Source organism: Chelon labrosus (genome assembly GCF_963514085.1).
Source record: "Chelon labrosus genome assembly, chromosome: 23".
Lineage (NCBI taxonomy): Eukaryota > Metazoa > Chordata > Actinopteri > Mugiliformes > Mugilidae > Chelon > Chelon labrosus.
Window position 1 is genome coordinate 14,909,563 of NC_140356.1, and position 27,003 is coordinate 14,936,565.

The 27,003-nt window shown below is 43.2% G+C and overlaps 1 protein-coding gene across 6 annotated transcripts in view; it reads right to left on the reverse strand.

Annotated features, from left to right (window-relative positions):
* anks1b (ankyrin repeat and sterile alpha motif domain containing 1B) overlaps positions 1-27,003 on the reverse strand; it is a 193,246-nt gene that overhangs the window by 84,774 nt on the left and 81,469 nt on the right. For all 6 annotated transcript variants that reach the window (XM_084573565.1, XM_084573564.1, XM_084573563.1 and 3 more), the window contains 2 exons: positions 21,407-21,538; positions 8,839-8,995 (listed from right to left, as the gene is read on the reverse strand). In XM_084573565.1, coding sequence (XP_084429691.1) covers positions 8,839-8,995; positions 21,407-21,538 — 289 coding nt within the window. The remainder of the gene's footprint in view (positions 1-8,838; positions 8,996-21,406; positions 21,539-27,003) is intronic.

A 27,003-nucleotide genomic window follows, 5' to 3' on the forward strand; every position in this document is an offset into this window, starting at 1 on the left:
TGTGTGGATGAGTGCAGAACTGAGTGTCTGAGCTAATTTCCCCTGTGTAAGATCACTTAACAGAGGAGGGGGGGATAGCACAGGAAAAAGAAGGAGGAGGGAAGGAAGAAGGGGATGTGCTGAAGTAGCCTGAATTAAATTTCATAGGGGGAGAGCATCTGTCTTAATCAACTGGAGGAGACACAAAACAACACACCTTCACCCTCAATACTGTTGTCAGTGATGCTGGCACACACACACACACACACAGACAGACAGGCAAGAAGTCACACACCAGCAGCTTTCTGTCAGCTGTCACCTGTCTGCATGGATCAGATCAGACGTCAGAATATCGTCCAATTATAGCGTGAGACCTAACCAGGACTATTAAAACACACAAACAAACACAGGGTGACATCGTTATCAGAAAAAAAAAAAAGCAGAGCCGTGTATTTGCTGTGGAGGGATTCTATGCTTAAAGGTACAGCATGTGAGTCAAGAATTATCTCATATCGAGTGAAAATCTGAATATAAAAGCGTCTTGGATGTTGTAGATGGTGTGATTTTTTACAACTCCCACAAATCTTCTTCACCTATTCGAAAACACATAGCGGGGAAAATGTGTGGCTGCTGCTGCTGATGTTCTTTATACTGACACATAACACACAGTGATCAGTTATTTAATGTGCCACTAACACCTTTACGTTACATCTGCAAAGATGTTTTTTAATTTTAAACATGTTTGTTCCATTAAAACTATAAATTATGTGACAGGTGGCAGAGGATAGATGTAATATTTAGTGTCAAAAAACTACAAATATTCAAATTATTGTGGTTTCCATTGCTGGTTTTCGGTTAACAGATTTGTTGGCATCTTTTGCATATACCTTTTCTTTGATTACTCATGTTCTTTAAGTTGAATTCCTTAATTTTTGCTCCAAGAAAGCCAAGACCAAGTCCAAAATGCAGGAATCGGACTAAACGTACATGGCTGGTGACTATGAATTCAGATGATTAGACCAAGTCCCAGGCAAAAGCATAGACTGTATAAAGATTAGCGGTGGAACAGCTCCTCTAAAGTGAAGCCAAAGCAAGTAGAGCTCCCCCTGGTGGCTGACTGCAGTATAGGTCATAAGCTCCGCCTCCTCCATGTTAGTGGATGGGACTTGCGAAGTGAGGTCGGGTCATCAAGGTGCTGACACATTGTCCATACTATATATATAGTCAATGGGGAAAACACAGAAGATTCAAAGGTACTTTGATTGTGGCTACGTCTCTGGATAGCGAGATATGAAACAGTTAATTTCATGGATGTCCTATTTTATATAGCACTCATTCCAGATGGAAGATCTTAGCTGACTTGACACGGCTACCATCTCTTTTAATTACTTTTTTTGATCATCTGTTCAGTTGTTGCTGGATCATTAAATCTCATTTGCTAAAGAGGCGAGTGGAGGATTAGAGAATGGAACCAGGTTGCTTGCAGGTTTAATCTTTGCCCGTGCCGATCTCTTCGCAGCTGTATTCCTTTTGGAACATATGTACTGCACTAAAGCTTCTATTAATTGTTTGCCTGCGCCTTTGACACTTGTTAGCAGCCTGAAGTTCATTAATATATTGCATTTGTACTGAAAATATACTGTATAATATAAAGGTCTATGTTTAAAAGGTTTACCAAGGTTTGTCATTTAAACTGTAGCAAGTTTTCAGACATTTCATGCTGTGGTCACATTAGGGAACAGAGACAAAAAAGCCACATGGCTAGAATTCATTTTAAAATCAAAGTCGGCATTATGAAGCCACACGAATGGGTAGATGTGTCTGGGACTGTAAAGCACTTTGAGTACCAATAGGTAGAAAGGAGCTATACAAAAACAAGGCCATTTAACAAATAGAGCTGGATTCAACTTCTCCAACGACACAGTTCATCAGTTTACTTTAGCAGTGACAACATCCACTGAGGTCAACAATCACTTGAGCAAACTCTGAAAATGTTGCTGCCCATGCTTGGCTGTTTTATAACTTTCACTGCCCGTAGTGTGAAGGCAGCATTAGTGCAAGGGAAACGATGGACGACAAAATGCTTCCAGCGGCAAATGACAGCAAAGAGGCTAACCCTTAGAAAACATTAGTGGCAACAATATACTGGAATGGGAAAGAAACGGCCAGTGTTTGCCAACATATATGCCTCATGAAGTAATTTAAAGACAGAGAGCCACTTGAACATAACTTATAACCCAAATACTTCCACTTAAATCTGAATAAATCAACTTCCTGTTCACAGAATTTTCCCCCCTGCACTGCAACAACACGATCCGTGTCCATTTTTTTTTACAGCGCTGTTGTGAAGCTCCTAAAGAAAAACTCACAGTTTCCAGAGTTTGCCACCGTCTTCCTATTTTTATTTTCAACAGTCTGGCTGCAGACGATGGAGACACAATCACACACATCTGTCCTGCGGGGAAAGTGACACAGCTTCACAGCGTGTTCTCACATCTATCAAACATGTGTGTGTGTGTTCGTGTGTGCCTGCCTGTGCAAACACAGTGTAGATTTTTTACCTAGGGTGGAGGAAGCACCGAGCACGCACACACACACACACACACACACACTGATCATGAAGGAACCGCCTGGGGCTGAATCAATAATTAAATGTGGGCGTGAACAGATAAAATAAATCTGGAAAAATGGGAGAAAAAGAGACGTAAGGAAAGATACAACAGAGGCATAGATATAGATAGAGATTGAGGTTTTGCCTTATTGAGTAAATAAGCCTGTCAGCACCGAGGCTTTGATGATGGATGTGCGATGTGTCTGTGTGTGCGCTTCTCACTGTGCCTCCTTCAGAAGTGCCTTAGGCTCACTCTTGGGAAACACTCCCAGGACTGTGCATATTAAAGTACATGTACAAAACCCATGCATGAGCGTCTAAATGTAATAACTGCAGGGTATGAAAACCTGTTTACATGCACATGTTTGGACTGATCTGTGTGTGAAACTGTAAGCAACACCCTCTGGGAGAACTCTTGAAGCGCTTTAACATGTTCCACCGGTCGTTTCTTTTGAATGTCAAGCATAGGTATATAGCATGTGCTCATACAACGCCGCATGACAGAGCCCGGATTTACACAAACGCATCTCTGTGTACATCCAAGGCCAGCTGGACAGCTCATTACTGCAGGTATGCAGCAGTGCGCAGAGCAGATGTGTGTCCAAGTGAGCGCCTGGTGTGAGCGAGCGTTCAGTCGGCTGTCCTCTCCCTCCTCGCCTAACAAGACAAAAACTGTCAATGTCAGACATGTTCTCCGGGCTGTCAGCTCTGAGTCTGTGCCACTCTGAGGTTATTTCACATGCATACTGTATGTGTGCGCATGCAGCTTTCCCTTAAAATGTTCTCTTCATCGTCGGACTAAAGCTGAACTCTTAATGCAGTGTTCTAACTACTCAAACTACCAAGTGCATGAATAAACTAAACGTCGGTGTTAAGAGATGCAGATTATGACGCAGATGATTACAGTGCATTGTATCCGTCTTTTGTTTGTAGTTATCTCTCCACATGGATGGATTTTTGGCTGTATCTTCAGAAAAACATGTTTAAAACATACATTTCTACTGGTGTTTTGAACTGGCACTCGGTAAGGTGATGAATTGAGACCTAAACCATGTCTGTGCTGTAAATGGTTCAAGAGCAGCATTCAATTTACTGCAGCTATGCTTTGAACGGTAAGCGGTTAAAGGGTCATAAATAGTCAATTCAACACCGAAGCCGCACCGTTTGCCCTTATTTAATTAAGTTTAATAAGTGGTCAAAGACAGGACTTTGGTGCTGAGAGCTGCAGACAAAGTAGGAAAGTTGTAAAGCACTGAGAAAGAATACACTTTTGGCTATGGTGTTTTTTCTTATGGGATTCATAGACATAAAGAAAACATAGAATAACACCAGGGTTACTTTAAACTTCTATAGATTGATGAAGGTCTGACTTTGCAAACTTTATAAACTGACTACAAACTTATAAAAGGGAACAAAATACTAAATAAATAAATAAATAAATAAACTGTGTGAGTGTGACCATTTGCAAAACCGTCGATTTCCTCCAGCTGTCAAAAGAGGAAGACTCTCGATTGCCTTTCTTTCAACAAGTCAATGGGCCTCGACCCTTTTAATGGCTCAGGCCCCGGAGCTACTACTTCGCTGCCATTTGCCACTCTAAGCCTCCAGTGCCGACCGAACGTGGGATAAATGGGGCGAGACGCAGCAGCAGCAGCAGCAGCAGCATCATCGCAGCTTTAGAGAGGACTGGTGGTGAAAGTTAATACAAGAGGCTGAGTCAGAATCTAGTTTTTGTATTGCTAAACCTTTCAGATAGTTGCAAAGTGGTGTGTGTACCTGTGATGGGCTAATTTGAACCCCATTAAGTCTATTAAGCATCCTGATTAGATTGTGTGAAGATGTAGAGACTAAATTGCCCCTATCAGAGATCTGGACATGCAAAAATGGTCCCTTCATGCAGCTAAATATGCCATCAACCCAAGAAGAAGACCAGCCATGGTTTTCACGCTGGGAATTCAAGATCCCTACCTGTGTGAGGACCTATCCACTGGGATACGTGCTACAAGACGTAGGTAGGTCTTTTGAAGTGCTACGCAGGACACACTCGCGCACAAACGCACGCACCGACACAAGCAGGTTTGCAGCTTCATGTTGCACACGTCAGCAGCGGCTTGTTTACCAGCCGAAGACGAGATGTGTGTTTATCTCAAGAGGAGTCAGTAAATAGCAGAAAAGAAGCGCTTTTCCTCTAACCGCTTGGCAACGCTCCGCGCTTTCCCTCTGCCCCAAACGTGACTGAGGTTTTTACTTTCTGAACTTAACCCGCAGTTTTTGTAATCTCACCATCAACACAGCAATCCTGTGGTTCGCATCCATTGTTGGATCCTACCTATGTTGAGGATTATATTTAAAGAATTTGACTGAAAATAAAACAACAACAAAAGAAAAACAAGAGCCAGTAGCGGCTAAGGTAGACTCAGGCTTCAAGCAAAAATGAGGATGTATATGCACACAGCAGTGACTGCAAGAAGCTGACGCAATACCTGCAAAACGGTCTATAAAAGGGTCTATATAACAAGCTGTGCTTTTAAGATGATGTTCCTAGGTGATAAAGTGGCGAACAACTACACTATTAAAGAGCAGGAAACAATAATAGGGTTGGAGTTATAATCACATATACTGATCTGAACTGGTCTGTGCACACGATTATAAAAACCCTCTTAAGATCCCCCTAAAGAAATCAATGCATATACGTACATCTGTATACTCATAGAATAAATGCAATCAGTTTGACATTTTCATTCTAAGTGCATCCATCAGTGTTGATGCTGCAGGAACTGATGAGTTTCATAAGAAAGGAATCCATCCAATATCATAAGTATAATCCCGACTTAATGTGCAAAGTGACTGCCTTAGGACTCATTGAGTAGTAGGATTATGCCCACATGTACTGGGCGTACTTTGCATTATAAAGAGAAGAATTCAATTTATTTGCTGTCAGAAGTCACAGTTGTCATGTCAGAGGACGTGTGGCGCAACGTGATAACATCCCCATGAATACTGCAGCCACCAAAGTGAGACCGCAGGAGACGGAGGGGGAGAGAAAAATGATAAAAGTAAAGTAAATGAGACGGAGGAGGGGGAGGGAGGGAGGGAGGGAGGGAGGGAGTTATCTAAGAAGCGGAGATGTGAAATGCAGGAAATTGTTTGGGGCGGCGGTTTCTGCGACGACAGGTCTCTACAGCGGACGGTGTGACTGACGTTCGGAAGATAGATTGTGATAAAGCTGTCCTGATTGTTTGAGGCTTCGGAGAGGATTGTAGTGTCTGAATCCACTCAGCTGTGATACTGCAGCAGCCCACACCTGCACTCGACTAGGCAGCAGCAGCACAGGACAGGTGGGTATCAGGCAGGGGCCTCCGCTGCAAAAGATCTCCGTACATGTTTCAAAGCAATTTACTGTGGGAGAAAAAAATCAATGACGGACAATGTGGACAATATCAGTGGTTCGATTCTGAAAAGGCAAGGCTGTAAAATATATAATAAAAATAATTAAGTTGTTAAAAAGTGGTATTTTTTTGGGCTACTCTGATGATAAATCTCACGGTTTAGAGTCCTATTTTCGCAGGATTAGTGTTAGTAGAGGCTCTCGTGGGATTCAGAAATCATCCCTCATCAGTGTTGCATGTGGTGCATTTGCAAAGGATAAGTGAAGTCTGTGTTTTACTCAAATCTACTGACATTATCAACTGATATGACGCCCAAAACGCTGCAACTCAATGTCCAATTTCTGGATAAAAGTAGTATTTGGACCCAAACTGCTGTCCAAAATTTTATTTCTCTTTCTTTGCACTTCAGTATTTTTCTTTTGCCTTGAAAATAAATAAAATATAAATCACAGAGATGCCTATTTGCATGGGACTAGTATTATCACAAGACCTCTTAGTGAAATAATGTAGGTATTATGCGATGTAACTTTTACTTTAAAAATTGCAGACACGCCAAATCTTTAGGGATGATTTCTTTAGACTTTTTTTTATTTATTAAATCAACTTGAATTTCATTGCAAAAAAAAAAGAGGGAGAATTAACTCACAGCAGTTGCGTAATATCACATCTGCCAACCGTTATTGAGTTTTCAGACTCAATAACAAACCGGATTACTCATTGAGAAAGATCTTTTCTTTTTCGTTTTGCAGTGTAATGCACCAAGTCTCTCTCTCTCCTCTTCCTTTTTCCTCTCATCTCAGTCCCGCTTCCCCCATGTTCCTTCATCATCACATCCTTCCTTCTCGGAGGCAGATAAAGAGGGACTGACTCACACCCATGTCCAATTAGCCTGACATGTGACTGGACTCAGAGCAGAAATCCAGGATTTTCCCTCCTGCTGCGTCACAGCCTGAGTCGACCCTCCGACTGTATAAACAGATAATCTACCCTCTTTCCTTACAGTCTGCTTCTCTGGAACAAGCCTGTAAGGCGTTAGGCGTTTCTAGTCATTTTTACTAATAATGTGAAAATGTGGGAGTTCTTCGTTCCCATTCTCTTTCTCTGTCTCTCTCTCTCTCTCATTTGGTCAGGTACCAGCGCTCAGACAGCTGAGAACAAACAACACCCACACTGCTCACTTACGTCAGTGGAGCAATTTTCCACCATAAGACACTTTGACATAAAGCAGCTCACCTCCCAGTCCACACACACATATATACACACACACACAATCTAGACTGTGCACTGACAGTTCAGCTCCCCGCTACCCTGCAGACATGCATGAACACACACACACAAAACTCTACAGTAGCCTCTCTCTGCTCCTTTTTTTCCTGGAAGGGGATGGGGGGGAAGAGGGGGGTGTCACTAGCAAGACAGTTCCCATGGCAACATTCAGGTGACTCACCAGCCGGTGATGCAGTTTCCGTGACAACCTGCGGTGTGTAGCGTCGCCATGGGAGCCGAGTGGAAGGGTGGAAGGGAAGAGCACGTTGTGGGCGTTTGTTGTCGTGGGCGTCGAGGCATTAGAGCGCCGCAGACCAAACAAGTGATGAGAACGGAGGGAAAGGTCAGAGGCCGGGGGATTAGCTCATAAATCTAACACCGAAAACAGATGTGAGGGCAGTGCGGGCGGCAGCGAGGAGGCACAGTGAATCAGGAATAAATTGCTGAATGGTTGCTTCAGTTAAAAGCACCAATGATTTACTTTCGGCAGTTTTATCCATTGTTAAATTAAAGGAGGAATGTGAAAGTAAAACACAGACATTAACTAGCTGGATTTTTCCATCAGGAGTTGATTGAGACTAAAATACAAAAAAAAAAAGGGGGAGTACATGTTGACCTTACCTAATCGGTTGCCCAGAATTATTCCCGGACTATTATGATCAGTATTCCTGGAAGTATAATTAGGTAACCGGCTGGTGACGTGTTTCTGCACCTATGCCAAAAAAGCCAGTCACGTGTCGTCTTGTGTTTGTCTTTAACGGAGCACTCAATCTCCAGAACAATGACGGGCTCACAGATAAAAATCAACGCATCAACCAGAGATATTTTTAAACCAGGCATTCTTCTCGCCTGTCAAAGCCCGACTTGGTTGGAGATGGCTACTGCAGCTTTGAGACACAAACATCAAACAGAGATAAGGAGCGAGCTACAAGTGAGGACAACACATGAGGACATTGGTTTTAAATTTTACTTTTTGCATATCAAGTAGAAGCAGCAAGACCTGCACGAAGGGCCTATGAAGGCTCTATAAATTATATTTATAAGGAGATAAGGTGTGCACCGATAAACAGCAGGAATTAATTAACACCAGATTAGAGCTATAAGGGGCTATATCTGCAATGAATCCCATCCTCACAGAGCTATAGGCATAAATTTAACGGTGTATACCAAACAACGTTCCTCTCACTCTCACCCACGTTTTCCACACCTGTTTACTGCTTTTTGTGGCAATATGTTCGGCTTTCAGGTGGTTCATTTCCTCCACCAGAGTCGTGATCATCGCGGCAGTGGGATGTTCATATGGACTGTTGCTTGTGAACGCGGTAAATCATGCAGGAAGGAAACATATGCTCCACTGTCAAATCAGGTTAAAGAAACTTTTTGAAGGGGCCCAAAAAATTAAAAAGTTTCCAAAGTTACCTAAAATGCCTGAGTCTCACCTGATACAAATGAGTCATACCTATAGAAGCTGAATAAAAATAGTCCAGGATCAACTTTTTGTAGAGGGCTCATCTGTATTTTAGAAATTGAACGATGCACTGCAGGTCTGTGCACAACTTCAAACTAAAGCATAGTTTTCTACATCTGTCCTACCATTGCGTGGACAGGAGTTGAGCCGGTGGTTGATGTCGAGGGAGCAGGGTTTGCGTGTGACGGCGGTGGTCACAGACTCGTACGGGTTGTCTTCATCTTCTGGAAGGAAAACGTCCAGTGAAGGAGAGGTGACGACGTCTGCAGAGCGTTTCGAATCCTGGGAGAGAGAGAGAGAAAAAGACATGAGACAGTAGCAGCAACAGTTTTATGGACTTTTTCTTTCCAGCGCTATAATTGTCTATGTTTTATTCAAACTGCTACAGTGGGAACTATCCTCAAAGCTCTGTTCATTTAGCGAAACACAAACACACCGCTATTTACATTATTAATTTTGAACTGCAGCCACACTGGCCTGTCCTCCAATAAACCCAAATATGGTGTTTCATGTTAACTAATCATTGTTGGAACGCAAAGTGAAGAGGCCTCTGAGTCCAGATGGACAGACATGGGAAAAAAGCACACACTCATTTTGATTTTATGAGCAGTGCAGCAGCTCTAGTCGGGGCCAAATTTTCCAGCTTTTTGTTACTTGCCCATCTTTTTGTTGGCCTCCGCCTGCGGTGCATCTCTTCTTTACAAACAAAAACAAACAAAAAAAAAACAACAACCAGACACATCAGCTCGCTGTTCTCTCAGTTCAGCTCAAGGCTGTCATTCAAGGCCAACCATGTTCACACAGTCGGCTCATCGTAATAGATACAGGGCAATGTTCTCTCAGAAGAAAGGGTTGGAAAAAGTTTGAACTTTTCTTGCTTCTTTTAAATCCCAGAGAAAAGCAATGTCAAGGGTTTTTGTATTTTGTTTTGCACGATTAAAAGACTTTTCATGGAAAAAAGTTACCTATACTAAACTATGAGATCCAGAGACTTCATTACAGATTATTAATTGATGGTAGAGGTGGCTCCGCCCTCTAATGGTGCGTTAACATAAGGAGAACAAATAATAACACGGTGGGAAACAGGAAAGCAGAGTCCATGAAAGAGAACAGTGACAGAGCTGAGAGTCCAGATAAACCTGTCAAAACAACATCTGGAACTGTTTTACAGTCAAATGCAGAGGCGGAGGTTCATTACCAACACATGCACCGCTGAAGTTTCCAAATTGCGAAAAAGAAGAGCAAAACTAAGAAATAAAAATCAACATTTTGGAAAAGATAAAAGCATTTTCTTAAAGAAATACGACAATAAAAGACTGGCAAGTAGGAGGTATACCAGTATAAAACCTAGTATGAAGGGATTTCTGGAAAGAAGAAGTTTATTGTGGGCTGGGAAGGGTTGCACTTGAACACACTGCAAAGACTGCAGCCAGGTGACACATGTGTTCTGAACCTGCATAAGCAAAAATACCTCGAGTGGTAGTAGTCTTTATTTCAAAAGGGAAAGAACTTGTATTTCCCAAGAGGCTAGGGAGAGCTACATGCTGAATTGGATGCCATGACATTGGTCCAAATAGAAGCACTGGTGTGGGACACGCCGAGTCTATGGCCACAGACGTTCACCGTCCACTCAATACTGGCCAATGTCTGATCACCATCTCAGCCTTAACGCTTTATACCAAATGAGCAAAAACACAGCATCACCTCTCCTTAAGTGACTCTCTAGAGTCTCTTTACATTTAACGATTCACTGGTGAAAAAAGGGAAAAGGTTTTTCCACAAAACTTCCAACAAGTCCCCAGCTCTAATCAAATAATGTTAGAAATCTCAACACGCACGCTAAAGAAAATGTGGTTATTAGACTGTTAATGGAGAACGAAGTTCATTCACCCGTCTCAATTAGTAGCCCTTTCTGTTCAATCTGAATAAAAACATGAGATGCTGGAAACTGTAATTTGCATATTAAATAAACTGCATCAGTAACTTTTTTCCCAAAAGGGGCTTGGAGCCTTTTGAAAATCCACTCTCGTCTGAAGTTGAATAACTAAGAGTTACATGTTTCTTTGGGACCTTTATATAACAACCTTCTCTCTGGGCATTTCAGGAGAAATTCAGATTGCTTTCTGCTGCAGGACCGGTGAAAAGGTTGAGCCCCAGAGGGCTCAGAGAGAGAGAGCCGATGTCCAAAAGGTCCCCTATCTCTGAGGCAGATGTGTACTGAGAAGGAATGAAAAACAAGAGTGAGCGATGTGAAGAGTGGGAAAAAGGTTACAGGGCCAAAAAAGACGAGACATTTCTTTCTGGCATCGCAGCCTCTCGATGGCTGTCTTTTTCCCACCACCCAACACTCTATCATCGTCTCTGAAGTGTCACTTGGCAACCTGCCCTGGTCGTACCCCTCCTAATGGGATCAGCGGTGAACTTGTCACCACGGCGACAAGTTGTGTGTGCGTGAGGCTATGGCTCTTCTCTGAGCTGCTTCACATAAATTTCTCCCCGACAAGACTCCATCATTCCCTCCTTCGCCTCCCCCCCCCACCTCTTTTACTCATTCAGCAGTCATTACTCTTCTTGTCATCATCTGCTACTACATTACCCACACTGCACCAGGCCATCAATCACACACTGAGCACACTCAAAGCGGATTAATCATTCTGGCTGATAGAGCAATCAGTCCTTTGATGATTCCTCTCGCTCACACCCTCTGCACTCAATCTGAGATTTATTTCGCGCCGCACTGTATCAAAAGGCCTACAAACTCAAAGCCCCTTCTTCTTCTTATTTCCCCTCCATTTTCTAGCTCCATCAGCCCTCAATTAGACTGCCATTACCAGCTAATGGAGAGCCAGTCAGTCCTCTGTTCCTTCACTCCACAGGTGGCCGTGGCCTCTGCTGACACTGATTTGACGTGACAGCCTGGTTAGCTGCAGATTTCACTCAGAGAGCCGAAAGGAGAGCGCTGTGAAGGAGTCGCTCGTAGTTCACTGATCGTTGCAGGAGCATAAAAAAAACACACACACCAGAAAAGAAAACTAATCTGAAGGCTCAAATTAAAGGAGCAATGAATCATACTCACATTAATTTTGAGGCGGTAATTGTGCGTAAAAAAAGACAAGACCATTAGGTAGAGCTGGTAGTCTCTACAAGCCACCGCCATATATCTCAATGTACATGAAGCACGAGGATAATCTAACTTCCATTAGTTCCTCTGAGAAGTTACTGAAGCTACTATATTAATTGCTTTGTAATGTGCTGCAGAAATATTAGACGTATGGATGGGGACTGTGGTTTAAATCATATAGACTCATATAAAGTCGTTTATATAGTCGCTGCCTTAGCTATGAGACAGGCTACCAGTGATAGCAGAGATGTGGGATGTACACATTACCAATGCACCCTTCTATTTAAAATAATTCAATTTTAAACCCAGTTAAATTCAATCCAACAAAGTATCCTATAAAGGGGGAGATGTGAACTTAACTCTTTACATTCTCCTAAACATCAAACGTGTTATTTTCTGAACAACATCTTGACGCAACAATGACGGTCACATTCATTCATCTTTTCAAACACTCGCTTAAAAAACTGGTTGTTCTGCTACCTCCATGTTCCCGTCCCTCCTGGAAACCCGTCGTGTCACCTGATGTTTGCCCCACGTGAAGCAAACATGCCACAGGAAGAATATGTACAGTCTGCACAGTTATTGGGAGCACATATTTTTCTACTGAGCAGATTGTTGAAGGTTGACACCACTTTTCACCGTGTGATTTTTGATGAGTCTGTACGTCTGCAGTTACTTTAGAGTCAGGAAGAAATCTGCAGTCAAAGTCGCTTCTAAAATAAGTGAAGTATAGAGGAGAGCTTGATTGCTACCCTGCTGCATGCAATCTGGATTTACAATAACATGTTACTACAGGACCTGATTCCTTCATGTGACCTGGTGTCTTGTGTGGGAGTGAACTGGGTCAGATTTGGCAGGAAATCCTCTAGATTACTTGTTGGTATGAAGCTGCAGCAGGGTGCAGCTCCTCAGAGATAAAAAAAAAAAAAAAAAAACTGTTCCAAGTTAAATGTGTTACTGGAAGTGAAAGAGGATTCAAAGTGAAACAAAGATACGTAGAACCATTGTCTTTGCAGCCGGAAGTGACAGAGCTAATGGGTTATTCATCCTTAATTTGAAATAGCGCCTGTGAATTCTGGTGAATTTACAGTGAGTGTCAGAAAGTACAGTAGCATTATTTAACAGATGCACAGGAGAAAGCACGGGAGAAAGCTCAGGAAAGATTTGTCTGTAGTAAAAAGAAAACAACAGATTATCGAAAACTGGGCCTGAAATTCTATTTTTTAAAAGGACAGAGCAAGTAAATGAATTTTTAATCCTCCTATCATGTCATTTCTCATTCTCCGCCGACTTTTATCGCTACCTCTCACCTCTCTTTCTCTTTCACTTGTACCTCATTTCTCCTCAAGTCTCCAGCTTCCACCCTGCTCGCTTGGGAAGAAACTAAACGAAAAGAGAAAGAGGACAAAGCTGACAGGGGTGACAGAAACCACTGCCCGGGATAGAGACAGAGACAGAGAAGCGAAGACGGCGAGAGGCAGAGGAAAACACAGGTAAGACGAAAGCGACGCCAGAGTCCGACTCAACAACTTACTTTGTAGTTTGTGTCAGCGAATCCCGAGGAGATGAGCAGGAGACAGAGAGGGGAAGAGGAAAATGAGTTTGCGCTGAGGAAGGGAAGCAGCGGAAGTGGGAGTGCAGTGAGTTAGGAGCAGGGATTTCCTCACACACACACACACACACCATTACACACATACACATGAATGTAGGAAAAACACACACAAATGGGAGGTGAGTACGGATAAGTTTTATACAGAAGAAGCCAGGCAATGTGGAGAGCAACAAGCTTAAAGTTTAAAGAGCAACTCCCTCATTCTCAAACAGGACAGTCAAGACAGGAAATCCCTCACGCTCAAGTCCACTGTTAAGCCCTCGAGCACCTGAATCTGGACATGAAATGAATTAGCTACCTGATATTTTTGACGGTATCCTCGCTCCTCTCCCTGCTTTCTCCTGGAGTGGTCAAATAGATTTCAAGCGTGGCAGAGAGGGAGTCATGCTGTGCAGAGAAGAGAGCAATGCCTCCAACAAACAAACACGCTCGGTCTTCATTCATTTCCCTCCCTCCGCCCTGCCTCCCTCTCTCTCTCTATCTTTCAGGCCAGAGATAGGACAGAGAAACTTGTGTTTGAGCTGAACAGGAAGAGCGCAGACAAACAGAGGCCTCCTCTGGCCACTAATTAGCAGGTCGTATGCAGCTCCCGTCCAACTGCAGAGGCCAGATTAAACGTCTAAGTGCGATGATGCCTGCACATGTGACCGAAGGATTGTGATTATATCTGTGTAATAATGCAGGGTGAAATTGTACGTGTCTGTCTGCAGTTATTTTTTTTTTTTCCCCCCCCTGTGTGATCATGTGAGGGCTTATGTGCACGCTCTTTCTCCCCGTCCGGGTAATTGAGTTTGCTTTTATCATAGCCAGCGAGCACACGTCTGTTCGAATGTGCACATGCCCGATAACCCAAATAGGAAATGTGACTTTGCTCACGTTCGAGGAACTTCTTAAATCCTGCGCCCACTGTAACAGTCTCAAGCGCTGCCTCAAAAACTGTCCGCTGAGTTCATAGGGCATCAGATATGAATAGAAGCTATAATTTGCTGGCATTTCCTCATGGAGACTATTTGATTAGAGAGAAGAGGGAGGGGTGGACAGCAGAGAGGACAATGGACCCTCTGAGGGGCTTCAATCTGTGGAGTTAACGGAGAGGGGTGCAGTCATGAGAGGACAGCGGCAGTTAAAAGGGAGCCCATTCAACAAGCTCATGTCTTCTTTCTGGAAAGTCTTCTGCATAATATCACTAACCTCACTAATCTTCATCTTATTTTTCAAAATTCAGAGGTGCATCTTCCCCCAGTTTGGATAATCAAGATTGAAAATAGAAAAACATGAGGTGACATTTAGAGAGCGGAGTTGGTTTAGAGGGAAACAGAAGTAGAGAGGGTGGCGAAAGAGAAAAAGAAAGAGGTGTCGGCTGGTGAGAGCACCGAGCAGGGACTGCCTCGCGGAATTGGATTTCCCTCCATGCCTCGCTAATCCCACAGAAATCAGCCGGGCAGAGTCACCCACGGGACAGCGGCGGTCGCTCCTCAGAAAATAACACCTTTTACATTCCGCCGCGATGGCTGCTGCACCGAGCGAACCTCAAACCGCGGCTCCCCCCTGGCTCCGCGCCTAATCCCAGAGAAGCGGCAACCAGCCAGAGCAGGAGTCTGCTGACAGAAAAGCCACCGCTGTGACCAAGCCTTCAGTGAGTTTAACTGCCGCAACTTCAGAGAAAGTTCTCAGAGAGCGGTGCAGAAGTACGAAATACTGTTTGATGTTGCATATCTACCCTTAAAACAGATTTTTTTATTTATTTATTTTTTTTAAATAAAACTACATCCAGTGTCCCACTTGCTTTGCTGAATAGATTCATTCTTTCGTACCAGGCAGTACATACTGTACAGTAGAGAGGGATGAAAACAACTTCCCATTTGTTATCTTTATGGCCACTCTGTTTTTATATCTTTTTTATAGAGGATGCTTACTGCTCCCGTCTGCTTCACATCGCCTCACAGACGCGGGTGACAGATGATGTAGCCTTGTTTTTGATGGGCTGTGCTTTGGGGGATAGTGATACGTGCTGTGATGGGACTCCCAGCTTTATTTTTTACAGGAGTGGTGTTGGTTCTGTGATTGGTATTTAAAATGCTGCAAATCTACAAAACAGAGGTGATAAAGTAAAAAAAAATAAACAAATACAAACCAGTTGAAGTATGGTGTACAAGAACAGTGACTGATCCACAGACTCAACCAGAGAGAGAAATATTGATGAAATGTGAAAGAGGAGCAACATTTGACCCCAAAGTATTCATCACAAAGTCAGCCCAAGGTTTTTTTTGATTCATATTTTTGCGATGAAGCCAAAAAGATGTAAAGTTACAGCCAGAGGACAGTTCTGTAAACTAAGCATGGAAGTGTGCAGACGCTTAACCATGTTACTAGCCTGGCTGTAAATGTTGGTCATTAGCCTCAGCTGTGCTTTGTGTTTGGCGCTAATTAGAAAACATCATACCCACTAACTATCAGCATGTCGCCACTGTTATTATGAGCGTGTGAGTATCACGGCATCAACATTTAGCTCAAAGCATTACTAAGAAGCTTTTGTTTTTAGCTGAATTCAGAGCTGATCATCGTGAAACCAGACTGAAGGAGAGCTTGGCTTTAAAAGGTCTTTAAAAGGACTGGTTTCTGGTATTATTCACCTCACTGCTAGAAGTTTGAACACTTATTTAATACTGCACAAGCTCCTAGATTCACTTATATGTGTGTGTCGTACTCAGGTCTCCTTTGCATTGGAGATCTTGATCTCAAGGGGATTTTTCTGCTTAAACAGATAAACTAAAATTCATTACAGCATCACACTGCAGCTTGCATGACTACAGACTGGAGCCTTCTTAACTCTTGACCATGTATGTTAAGCAGGTTAAGCAGGCTGTATTTCACACTGAGCAAACAGGCATGGCATTGATCTCCTCTTGTACGCGAGATATAAATACATATATTTCCAAAAGCATCATCTGAAAATGGGCAATCATTCTTGTCTGGTGTTCCATAATCATAAATCATCTACATCATCTGCAAACTAAAGTTGAACACCTACTTTAGCTGCGTTAAAAATCACCCAACACTGTCTTTCAGATTGAGGAGAGACAGCAAATTCAACACCATCCCTCATGAGCTCGCACATCTCGTTCGCCTTGTTTAAATGCGAGGCACAGAAAAGCCTGCTTACAGCATCTTTAATTCATTTGTACACACACAAACACAAAGCTAACGTCTCCTTATCTGGCTCCCTCACCTGTGTGTTAATGTGGGTTAATCCCCGAAGTGTTAGCTTAGTTTGAACACCCGCTAAACAAGGAAGTAATTAGACTTTCACCACGTTTATTCATGCCCGTCTCTGGGTAAGCATTCTGCACTCGGGGGGCACTTGCGCTGTAGCAGAGCTCTAGTACTGCGGGACGACCTCCTTCCTGTCGGTGGCCTTTCTAAGAGCGTCTGTTCCTCATTCTTTAGTCTCCACTCCGGTTTCCTGTTTACCTCGAGAACAACGAGATATCTGAATTCCGGCGGGGTTTATCAGACTACACACACAGCACCATCGTCGTGCACTCAAGGGCAGCATCTGTGTGCAGGCCATCCTATTTCTGCAGAAAATATATGGCAGCAACTTTAGGTGAAGGTAAAAGAGGAAGACTATAGCTGTATGGGCAAGAGAGACAGAGAGAAAAAGATACAGCCCTTTCTTTTATGAGCTAATTAAATGAATAATTACAAAAAAACAGTAACAGCCTTCACTCACTGTGAGATAAATCAAAAACACACTTGTTCAGCTCTTTTTTGCCAATTCACACACTCCCCACCACACACACACACAAAAGCACACACTGTGGGGTTTTGCGAACTGTTAAAAGTCTCAACTAGGGCTGCGAGAAATCAGCTAGTGTGCTAATTATTTTCTTTATTAATTATTTTGGTCTACAGCAACAGACGAGCGTTTAGTTCAGCTCCTTGACTTCACGTCTTTGGGAGGATTTGATGGTTCAGATTTCTGCCTCCAAGCTGTTCTGCTGGCAGCTGTCACACGGAGTTTGGGAAGAGTTTTCTATTCATTTATTGATGGATAGAAAGCTGGTCTCTTTGTTGCCTTCCAGCTTTGCATCTAACTTCTCCTGTGCCATGCATCATGGAAAAAACTGCTAGCTTTCATTGTGTGGTGGTCGCTTGAGGATGCTCTTGCAGACCCTCAAGATTCTCAACCAAGCTCTGCACCGAATCATTGGTCTTCTTCTTTTAATATAAGACACAGAGAAGATTTGTTATACTCTTGGTGTCAGACAGTATCCAATCTTTGCAACCACAGAGTCGACTGGAGAAGACCAGTGACTTGAATAGCTTGAACTTGGTTTGGAAGCTGATGTTTCTCCTCCACATCCTGTTCAGTGAGACCACCACTCTCTACTAGCTGGCTTTTAATTTAACTGTTTCATCTAAATACTAAAGTCCAAAATGGTTTTGTCATCTCTGTTTGAGCAAAAAAATATATACCTGCCTATTATTGTCAGGTATTCGCTTTAGCTGCCTAATCTGATGTTTGAAAAAGAAAAGGGTACATTCACTTTCTTATAGGATCTCTCCGTGTCCAGTGGATTGCACGGGTAATTGAACTAGCTGTGTCCATGGTACAGCAGGAGAATAATGGCAAACCCAATGAGCCATTTGTTATTCATGGACGCTATTAACGGTCTGATTTACTAGAAGAGCATATATGCAATCTTGCTGATTAACTAGGGGATGCTGAGGTGCTAATTTCTGTGTTCATTAGAGTAAATACTTGTTTTGCAGTTTTGATGTTTCTTATTTGACAGCTAATCATTACTTATAAGAATCCAGTCTCCTTATTACGGTTTGTTATTTTAGTCGCTTTCATCTGACTCTTGTTGTCACTGACTCTTATCTTTTTATAATCACTACCTCTGAGTTTTTTGCCGTTTTCACACATTCCATAAATAAATAAATAAAACGTCAAAAAGCCCTGAAGGGTTTTTGGCTCGAAACAGAAGCAGAAGACGCCGTCTCCAAGAAGCAGCAATTTTATTTACTTCATCCTAATTTTATTTATCTGTCGAAGGAATATTATAAAGTTCTGGACAACAAACACTTCTATATTGGGAGCTGAGAGCTCAGCATCCCTCTCTGGTTCACTGGGTGTCATAAAGCCTGCAAAGAGCTAGCTCAATGCAATACTGTTACAGCCAAATGTTATTCAAGTGTTAATTGTTATCGAGCTCATCCCAAATCTCGACAATTTACAGGCTTCTAAAGCTCTCCACATAATCGCCGTCCTCTCAGAAACACCTGCCTTTGATGTCCCTCAACATCTTCAAGGGCTCTCAGGGCTTTGTGATCTTAACCTGCGCCAGCGTGAAACAGACCGGCCCGCCATGAGGCTTCTTAAAGCTGCCTGGGCTGTGAACATTAAAGGTCAGAAGAGGGAGGGAGAAAAAGAAAAAAAAAAACGTTTGAGAACAAGAAATGTCAGAAGGAAGTCAGAGTGAGTGTGAACGAAGAGAGAGAGAGAGAGAGAGATGGAGGGGTAAGCTGGGGAAACAGTAGGGAAACACTGACGGGTGCCACTGTGTGACGCACCTGTGCTGATGGACACTGAGGTTTGTCAATGGTGGACATCCCACGCCTGTCATGTCATGAATTTCTGTGTTGCCTGGCAACCCTACCAACCTCTCTCTCTTTGTCCTTTTCTTGCATTTGCTCATTATCTCTTTCCTTCTGTCTAATTTGCCCTGCGTACACACATACATACACACACGCGTTTGGCGTCAGCTGGAGTTCACATGATAATGGCGGGAAGAAGCCCGTGGCTGGTGACGAAAATTCACAACAGGCGCAAAAGCTTCCTTATGCAGGCATGTAAACACACACACACACACACACACACACACATATATGAGCATGTGACAAACAGTAATGACATGCTAAATTCATTAGCTCGGAACAGAGAGCGCACTCAGATTTTCGGGACGGTCCAAACACGTGCACTGCGAACACACACGGAGAAAAGTTATCTCTAAAAAGAAGCACAGAAAAGTGTGTGCATGCACCTGCGATCACACACAGCTGCGCAGCAATATAAAGACACATTCAGTTGCCGGTTTATTAGGTACTGAGCAACGTTACGAAACTACGAATCAAATCTTAAAAGCTGCAGCAATCAATATTTCACATTAGCAAGGGTCACAGGAGTGTCTCACAGAAAAATATCACCCAGCACTGCAATTTCCTCTTAACTCTACTGACTTTTACAGGTAATTGCTTTGCTTTTCCTGCTCTGAACTTTCCTGTTTTGGTTCATCCTCGCTGATCTCAGAGTTGTTTTTGACCCCAGCTGGCATCTGTTTTCAGGAAGGCAGCTACGGTATGCTCCCTGCTCAGCACTAAACGCCAACAGATGTCGCTAGCAACTAGCTGGCGGACAAAAAGAAGCACTTAGCAGCTGAAGAGATGGATGGGAGTCAATGGCGGGCCACATGGCGACAGAAATACAGTAATTAGCTATATTTATTGGAACATATTCTCTTTCTTTTGTTCTTTGATTCATTTTAATCAATACTTTTGATGTATATCTTACTGTATTGTATTGCACGGCAGCGTATCATGCCATCATCCACCGTACTAACCAGCTGGACTGAGGAGTTTCTTTTTCTACGAGACTCATTAGTCTAGCACTTCCGCTGACAGGCTTGAGTGACAGCTGGACAACTTGGAAACTCAGCGCTCAGACAGTTGACAAAGGCTAACACACTTCTGCAGACAAGCGAACGATAAACGGGAGAAAACACGAGATGGTGGAGAATCAGACCAACAACACACAGAACTGAGACGACTGCACGGTTCCTCCATCCTGAGAGGGGATGAGACAGCTTTTTATTAACTCTGTTTGTTCACAATTAAACAGGGCAAATTAGCATAGTGCTAACTTAATTATGCAACAACAACAACTCATTTCCCTTTCCTCTGCCATTCTGTTCCTTCCTCTTCTTTAATAAAACTCTCACACACACACACACACACGCGCACACACACTCCGAAACCACCCACACAATTTTTGAGATGATGTCACGCCAAATTTGCACACACGCAAATCTGATGACACCAAATACGCCGTATATGCTCACATGTGTACTCAAACATTTAACATGCACAGAGGGTTCGAAGCATCAACACACACACACACACACACACACACAGAGTCATCCAGGTGCGAAGCTCTCCAGGCTTTGTGCCAGTCCGTCAGGCAGGCTGCCAGAATACAAGACAGAGGGTCTGTTGTGTTGTAAATGTCAGATGTCCTGCTGTGTGAGCCAGCACGCACCAACTCACCGATAAACACCCTCATCTACACACACTTAACCACACTTATATACGCAGCATGTGGGACTGAGGGTGCGGGAAGGAAGAAGAGCGCATGCAGCAGGAATACTGGGAAGTACGGGGGAAGTTTGGATTGAGCTTCCTGGAAGTCAGACTTATTTTCACTATGCACTTCTTCCCTGTTCACAGTATTAATTTTCCCTCTACAGGGATGATTAACCTTTCAAATAATCTGCAGCTATTCATTCAGATTTCATGAACCGAGTCGGACTAATGATGGTAACTGTTTCAAAAACTGGAGGCGCGGAGAGATTTCTGATAAGGAGTGCAAGAAATTGAACAGATCATCAAGAGCTGCCACGAGAGCCGGTCTCTCCAGTGACGGCTCATTCGCTGCGTTCCCAAGGTAACCAGCGAAAAGTATTCACTCAGAACAATGGCAATATCGCTAGCCTGTAATTTCACGGTAGCGAGGCCTTGTGTGTGTGTGTGTGTGTTGTTTTAATCTCCGTCACGTAACAAACGTCTGTTGAATCAGAATCATGAAGCCGATATGATGATGAGTTCCACAATTTGCTCGCTTGAAAGGCATTATAGTGAGTGAAAACTAATATCTGAGCGAGTGTAAACGTGTGCGTACCTGTGACAAGCTGGAAAAGCCCAGGTTGCGGCAGCCGTTGCACGGAGTCAGGGCCTCCCAGAATCCAGTGGGGCCACAACTCTTGTCTGCCTCCTCTTCCTCCACGGCCGGAGGCAGAGGTGGGGTCGGCCGCTGTGAGCACAAATATCAAAACATGATTATCAAGCTCCCAAAATAATGGTAAGGAGGTTAGAAGAGGATTAACTGGCAGCCGCATTTTCTAAGAGAAAAGAACTAAAACGAGAGGCGTTTTCAAGGCAACTATTTTTACAGCAGAGTCTAATCTAAATGTTTACATCCCTGTCTCAGAGGGGGTAGCAACTCGAAGGAGGAAATAAAATGGGCAACAAAGTTTTATATTTATTAAGACAATGACTTTAAAAGAACGAATAACGTGAAGTAGAGAGCCTCAGGAGATAGATGGAGAAAGTACTTTCTCTTACACTCGCAGAACACAGAAGTTGTTGGTGTGTCATTTGCTGCCTTTTGGCATTTTAACACTTTAAGCTTGGTTTAAAATCCTGGAAGAGATCCACACAGAGCCCAGAACACAGTGGGCTAAGCTGATGTTAGAATTTATACTTATCAACGATGAAGCGCTAGGTGGTGGCTAGTCGTCTGTGATGAGTTTCTCTGTGTGCTTCAACAATGGCGACAGCAACTGAGAAACTCATGCTGGAGTTGAAGTTATTTAACAGTTACTTGTACGGAAATCACCACAAGGCACAAAGGATTAAAGACAACCGAAAAAGATGCCGTGTAGAGGTCAGACATAGGATAAATTACGGACATAGAGATGTGAATGAGGAAAAGCATTTTGGACCAATCAAAACTATGTCCGGCAACATGTAGCTACAAATCTGGGGAGGTGTATGCCAAGCTTTGGTGTAGGTTATGAAGATCTGATCTGGCATGCGGCAGGGATCTGAGTAGTAATTATAAAACTGGCATTAACTTGGATCTGAACTAGCATGTCACCACCACAGCCACACAGTCTCATAAGGAGTCTGGAGGTTTAAACGCTGCCCAACAGCAATGTAAAGTCATTTTCTAATATTCTAAATATAGTATATAGGGGTGTAACAAATTACCGATATGAATCGGAAATCGGTTTTGATTTAAAAGATGTGAGTGCATCGATACACAAGCCCCTGGACCGATCTAAATGTACCACGAACCGGTCGATGGCCCGATTACAAAGTTATGAATCGGGTTATTACCGTAATTTCCAGACTACGTATAAGGCGCACCTGAATATAAGCCGCACCAGCTAAATTTTGGGGAAACTACAGATTGTTCCATGAGCCGCACCCGACTATAAACCGCACCCAAGCCGCTAGTGTTTTAATGTTTAATTACCGTAAGGGTTTCTTCTACCACGGAGGGGATCGTCGGGACAGAAATGACTGTTTGGAAACGCAAAGCGTCCCATTTATTTACATTTGACAAACACAATAAATCTTTTAATCAATCAATCGATCAAACTTTCACATCTTTGACATTACAAACAGCATTCGTGCAGTGCACAAATAATACAACGGTGCGCTCCTAGCGTACTTCCTGCAGTACCGTAGTAGTGCAGTATAACAAAAAACAAAGCTTACAAAGCTTGACGAGGCAATAACGTTAAATGGCTAAATTTAATTCGTTTTGGCAGCAAAAGTGCAGTAACCCGGCTGCTCAACAAAATAACCAGCATCTTTTTCGAAAACAGCCAACACAGCAGTAAAGGTGCAGTAACACGGCCGTTTACTGTATCAAAATAACCAGCCTACTATACCAGAAAAGTCAGCCAGATCGATCGCCTTTAACTTAAAAGCAGCTCTCGTACTGCATTTGGACTCACTTGGTTTGTTTTGCTCTCGTTACCTGGCGCAAACTGTCTGTCTCGCTCCTGCGCTTCCATGATAGTGCGCCCCTGGTGACCGTTAGCTGTAAAAATCCATAATCCGTTGTATAAACCGCAGGGTCCAAAGCAAGTGACAAAAGTAGCGGCTTATAGTCCGGAATTTACGGTATATCAGCAATACAGCTGGAAGCCCCGCTTGCTTATTCTCTTTCTCTCTCTCTTTCCCGCAAAAATCTCGCGAGACTCTATTAAACTTATCACTATGAAGGTAAACAATATCACATTTTTAGGATTGATTTAGGAACATTCATAATGTAAAATGTCTACTTTAAACAAGGAACTATATCGGATTACTCTCTAGGCAATTGAATCAGGTCAACTGGACTTGGTTTTTGTCTGTGTCTGCGGGCTAGTCAGACTTGCCTGCTAGTCTCTCGAACTGATGAAGCCACTTGGATAAGGAGCGAAACGTCTTCACAGACAAAAACCAAGTCCAGTTGACCTGATTCAATTGCCTAGAGATGCCTTTGACCTGGACAAATGAGAATTTGCACAGACTCATCGGATTACATCATATTGCACTGAATCGTACCGAATCGTACCGAATCGGATCGGATCGGATCAAATCCTACCGAATCGAATCGAATCGGTTGTTTTTAAAATGTATCCTTCCTGAATCGTTTCGTACCCCATGTATCTAGATACGTATCGAATCGTCTTATATTGGAGAGATGCACACCCCTAATAGTATACACTTAAACTGATATAGATTTTGTTTTGGTGAGCGATGCTTTAAGTGACTCAAATCCATTTTATCCACTGCAGTTTATTGCATCTTCCCCAAAACTGGGAGTGTGCTGACCACCAACTACTGTAGGTTATACGCTGACTATGACTACCTCAAAGAAACCAAACCATCCATTTAAAGCCGTGTCTGCTGCCACTGATTTTCAAGAGCAGTTGATTGTTGGTTGGTGGATTCCCTGTAGAAACACAACCAGAGGAGGCAGGTACACAGACATGCTGGTGGATGTAACCTCTGATAAACCCGCTGTAGGCTGCCTGCCTCGCTCCAAACAAACATGACTCCAAATGAATGCTAATGTCTCCACGACGTCTTGTGTTTGCCAACAAAAGATGTATTATTTTTATGATATAAAAATACTGCAGGTTGGTTGAAATGAGGCAATTTTTATACCAATTCAAATTAGAGTTTCCAAGATTTCACTTGAATCAGGTTTTATTTCCTTGCCACTCCGCATTATTCAGCCTCAGTCTACCTACTGTGCGGATGTTGAAACTTGTTAAGGGGAAAAGATTCCTTAAACTTGCAACCCCGTTTTTTAATAAGCAGAAATGCCTCTACTTTGCGGCTTTAAGGGCCACCACGAGTTAGTGAGAAAGGTGCTGCAAAAGCAGAATAACTACATCATGCACCACATCATGTGTCCTTTCCTGGGGCTCTTTGGCTCTCAGGGGACGGGCGCGTGCATGAGATGAGCTCAGTGGCATGAGTTGTCAGAGAGGGCAGATACAGTCCACCTGATATCTCAGTGAACCATATGATGAAGCTCAGCATGTAGACCCCAAGCAGATTATATGGACAAAGAGATATCACCATGTAGCTTTTACAAGCAGAGACAGAAGAGAAGGAGGAGGAGGAGGAGGAGGAGGGAGCAAAGGCAGAAACATAAAACTAAGGGAGGTCTGATGAGGAAGTAATTATTTTCAGAAGGGAGGTCTAAAAGGAGAAAGTGGGATGACAGAGAAAACAACGTAAAAATGACTTAGAGGGAAAGGCACATAGAGGACGCAAAGAAGCAAACCAAGATTCAGAGAGAAGGAAATTGTGAAGTCGGTGAACGAAGGAAAGACGGATGGGAAGAGCAAAGGAACAGCAGCCAGACTGGGGACGGAGGCAGAATATGAAGCCGAAAGCAAAAGGTCACCGATCGCTCCAGATTGCGGAGGGCCCTCTGCAACACTGGAATATTGATCGATCTAAAATGGACTGCAGTCCACGCGAACACATGCTGCACTGTATGCATGAACAATGGAGATCTCCTTTCATTACAGCAGAAATGTGATATGAGCCAGTGTTCAATAGATAGACCAACATGTATTATTCATCGCCGAGGACTGCATAACTGATCAATATTACATTAGTTGTTGAAGGGAAAGCCTTAAAGGGGTAGATTACAATTTGGGGAATTTCCTCCGCTTAACTACACTCGGATGGGTTTTTCATGTCTGTGTGTGTATTTTAAAGGCTTGTTAATAAACTGGCTTAGCTTGATGATGAAGGAGGGATAAAAATATGATCTGAACTAACTCTAGTGCAACACACGGACACCGACAAACCAAATCAACATCAAACAACTATTTGCAACGAATGCCGATGGTGACGTTGCCTCATGTTGCCTCTGTCTGGACCAAAAACTAACACCAGTGGGTAGTTGGCAGGGATGCACAGTATGCATCTGCATAAAAGGGAATGAGTCTTTACACCAGGAGGCGGCGGTAGTCTGTGCTTGTCATTCACAAGAGGAAACCAGAACACCTTCCTAGCCTCCCCTATTAGCTGGGAGGCAAGGAAGCTAGGCAGAGCTACAAACCGTCGTACAGAGCTGGCCTCTCCTGAACCATGCTGATCAGTTGGTCTACAGGTAATTCATTTTAGATGTAAAAAAGTTTGAAGCTCAAAGGGGGCACTCACACCGTCGCCATCTTGGCTTTGCATGTACTCTGCCCCCCCTCAGATAACCCCAAAAATGGACTGACGATACCATGCTAGCCAAGGTTTCCAAGCGAGGCAGGTGGCTTGCAACAATAAGTTTATTCCAAACAGAGACAAAGGATAAGATCAAATGTCTAACGTGGTTATTAGACGCTATTATTTCCTATTGAACTGACCTGAGGTGGTTACATGAGGCATTTTAATTATGGCTGGGCTATTACTCTGATTATCAGTGGGACCGAGGTAATGAAAGAAGCCCACGTTCTTCCTGAGTGAGCTGTTGTGGGGTTTCGCATGTTTTATTCATGTGTGATAGACCCATCGAATCTCATACTAATGGCCCTGGCCACATGTTCAAACAGTAGCCTAGGGCCCCATAAACACACATTGAGAATGTCAGTAATAGAATACAAATTGGTGCTTATACAAAGAGAGAACTAGAGACGAAAGATGGATTGAGATAATTACAGGGCTGAGTGAGCAGAGGTGCGTGCTTTAGTAGATGCATAGGTGTGTAAGCATCAACGGGAGGTCTTGAATGTCCAGTACACTGTGTGTAAATACACCTGAACATACGTTAATATTGAGCTGATAACAGTAATGGGAAAAAAAAATTACAAGCTATTGGTCATCGTCAGAGTAGTGTTCGGCTGAGACGTGTGTAACTGAAGGAGAGAAATAGGAAGAGAAATAGAAACAGACATGTCGTAAGAAGCGAGAAGCACAGGCGGAGATCGCACTTCACTGGACACCTCGGTGGGATTGAATGTGCCTCAGCGTGAGTGTATGTGTGGTCTAAAGATCGAGGTGGAGGGTCAGGGTGAGAGATGACCTCTGATTTTTTTTTTTTTTAACTTCCTGGACAATTGAATTGAAAAAGCTCAGATCCTCTTTGTCACACTGTGCTGGCTCCGATCTGCTATTACCGATACAGGTCAGCTGTTTCACCCCAAATCATTAAGATCTAACCAGTTTTCTATTGTGAGTCTGACTGAGAGAATGTGGAGGGAG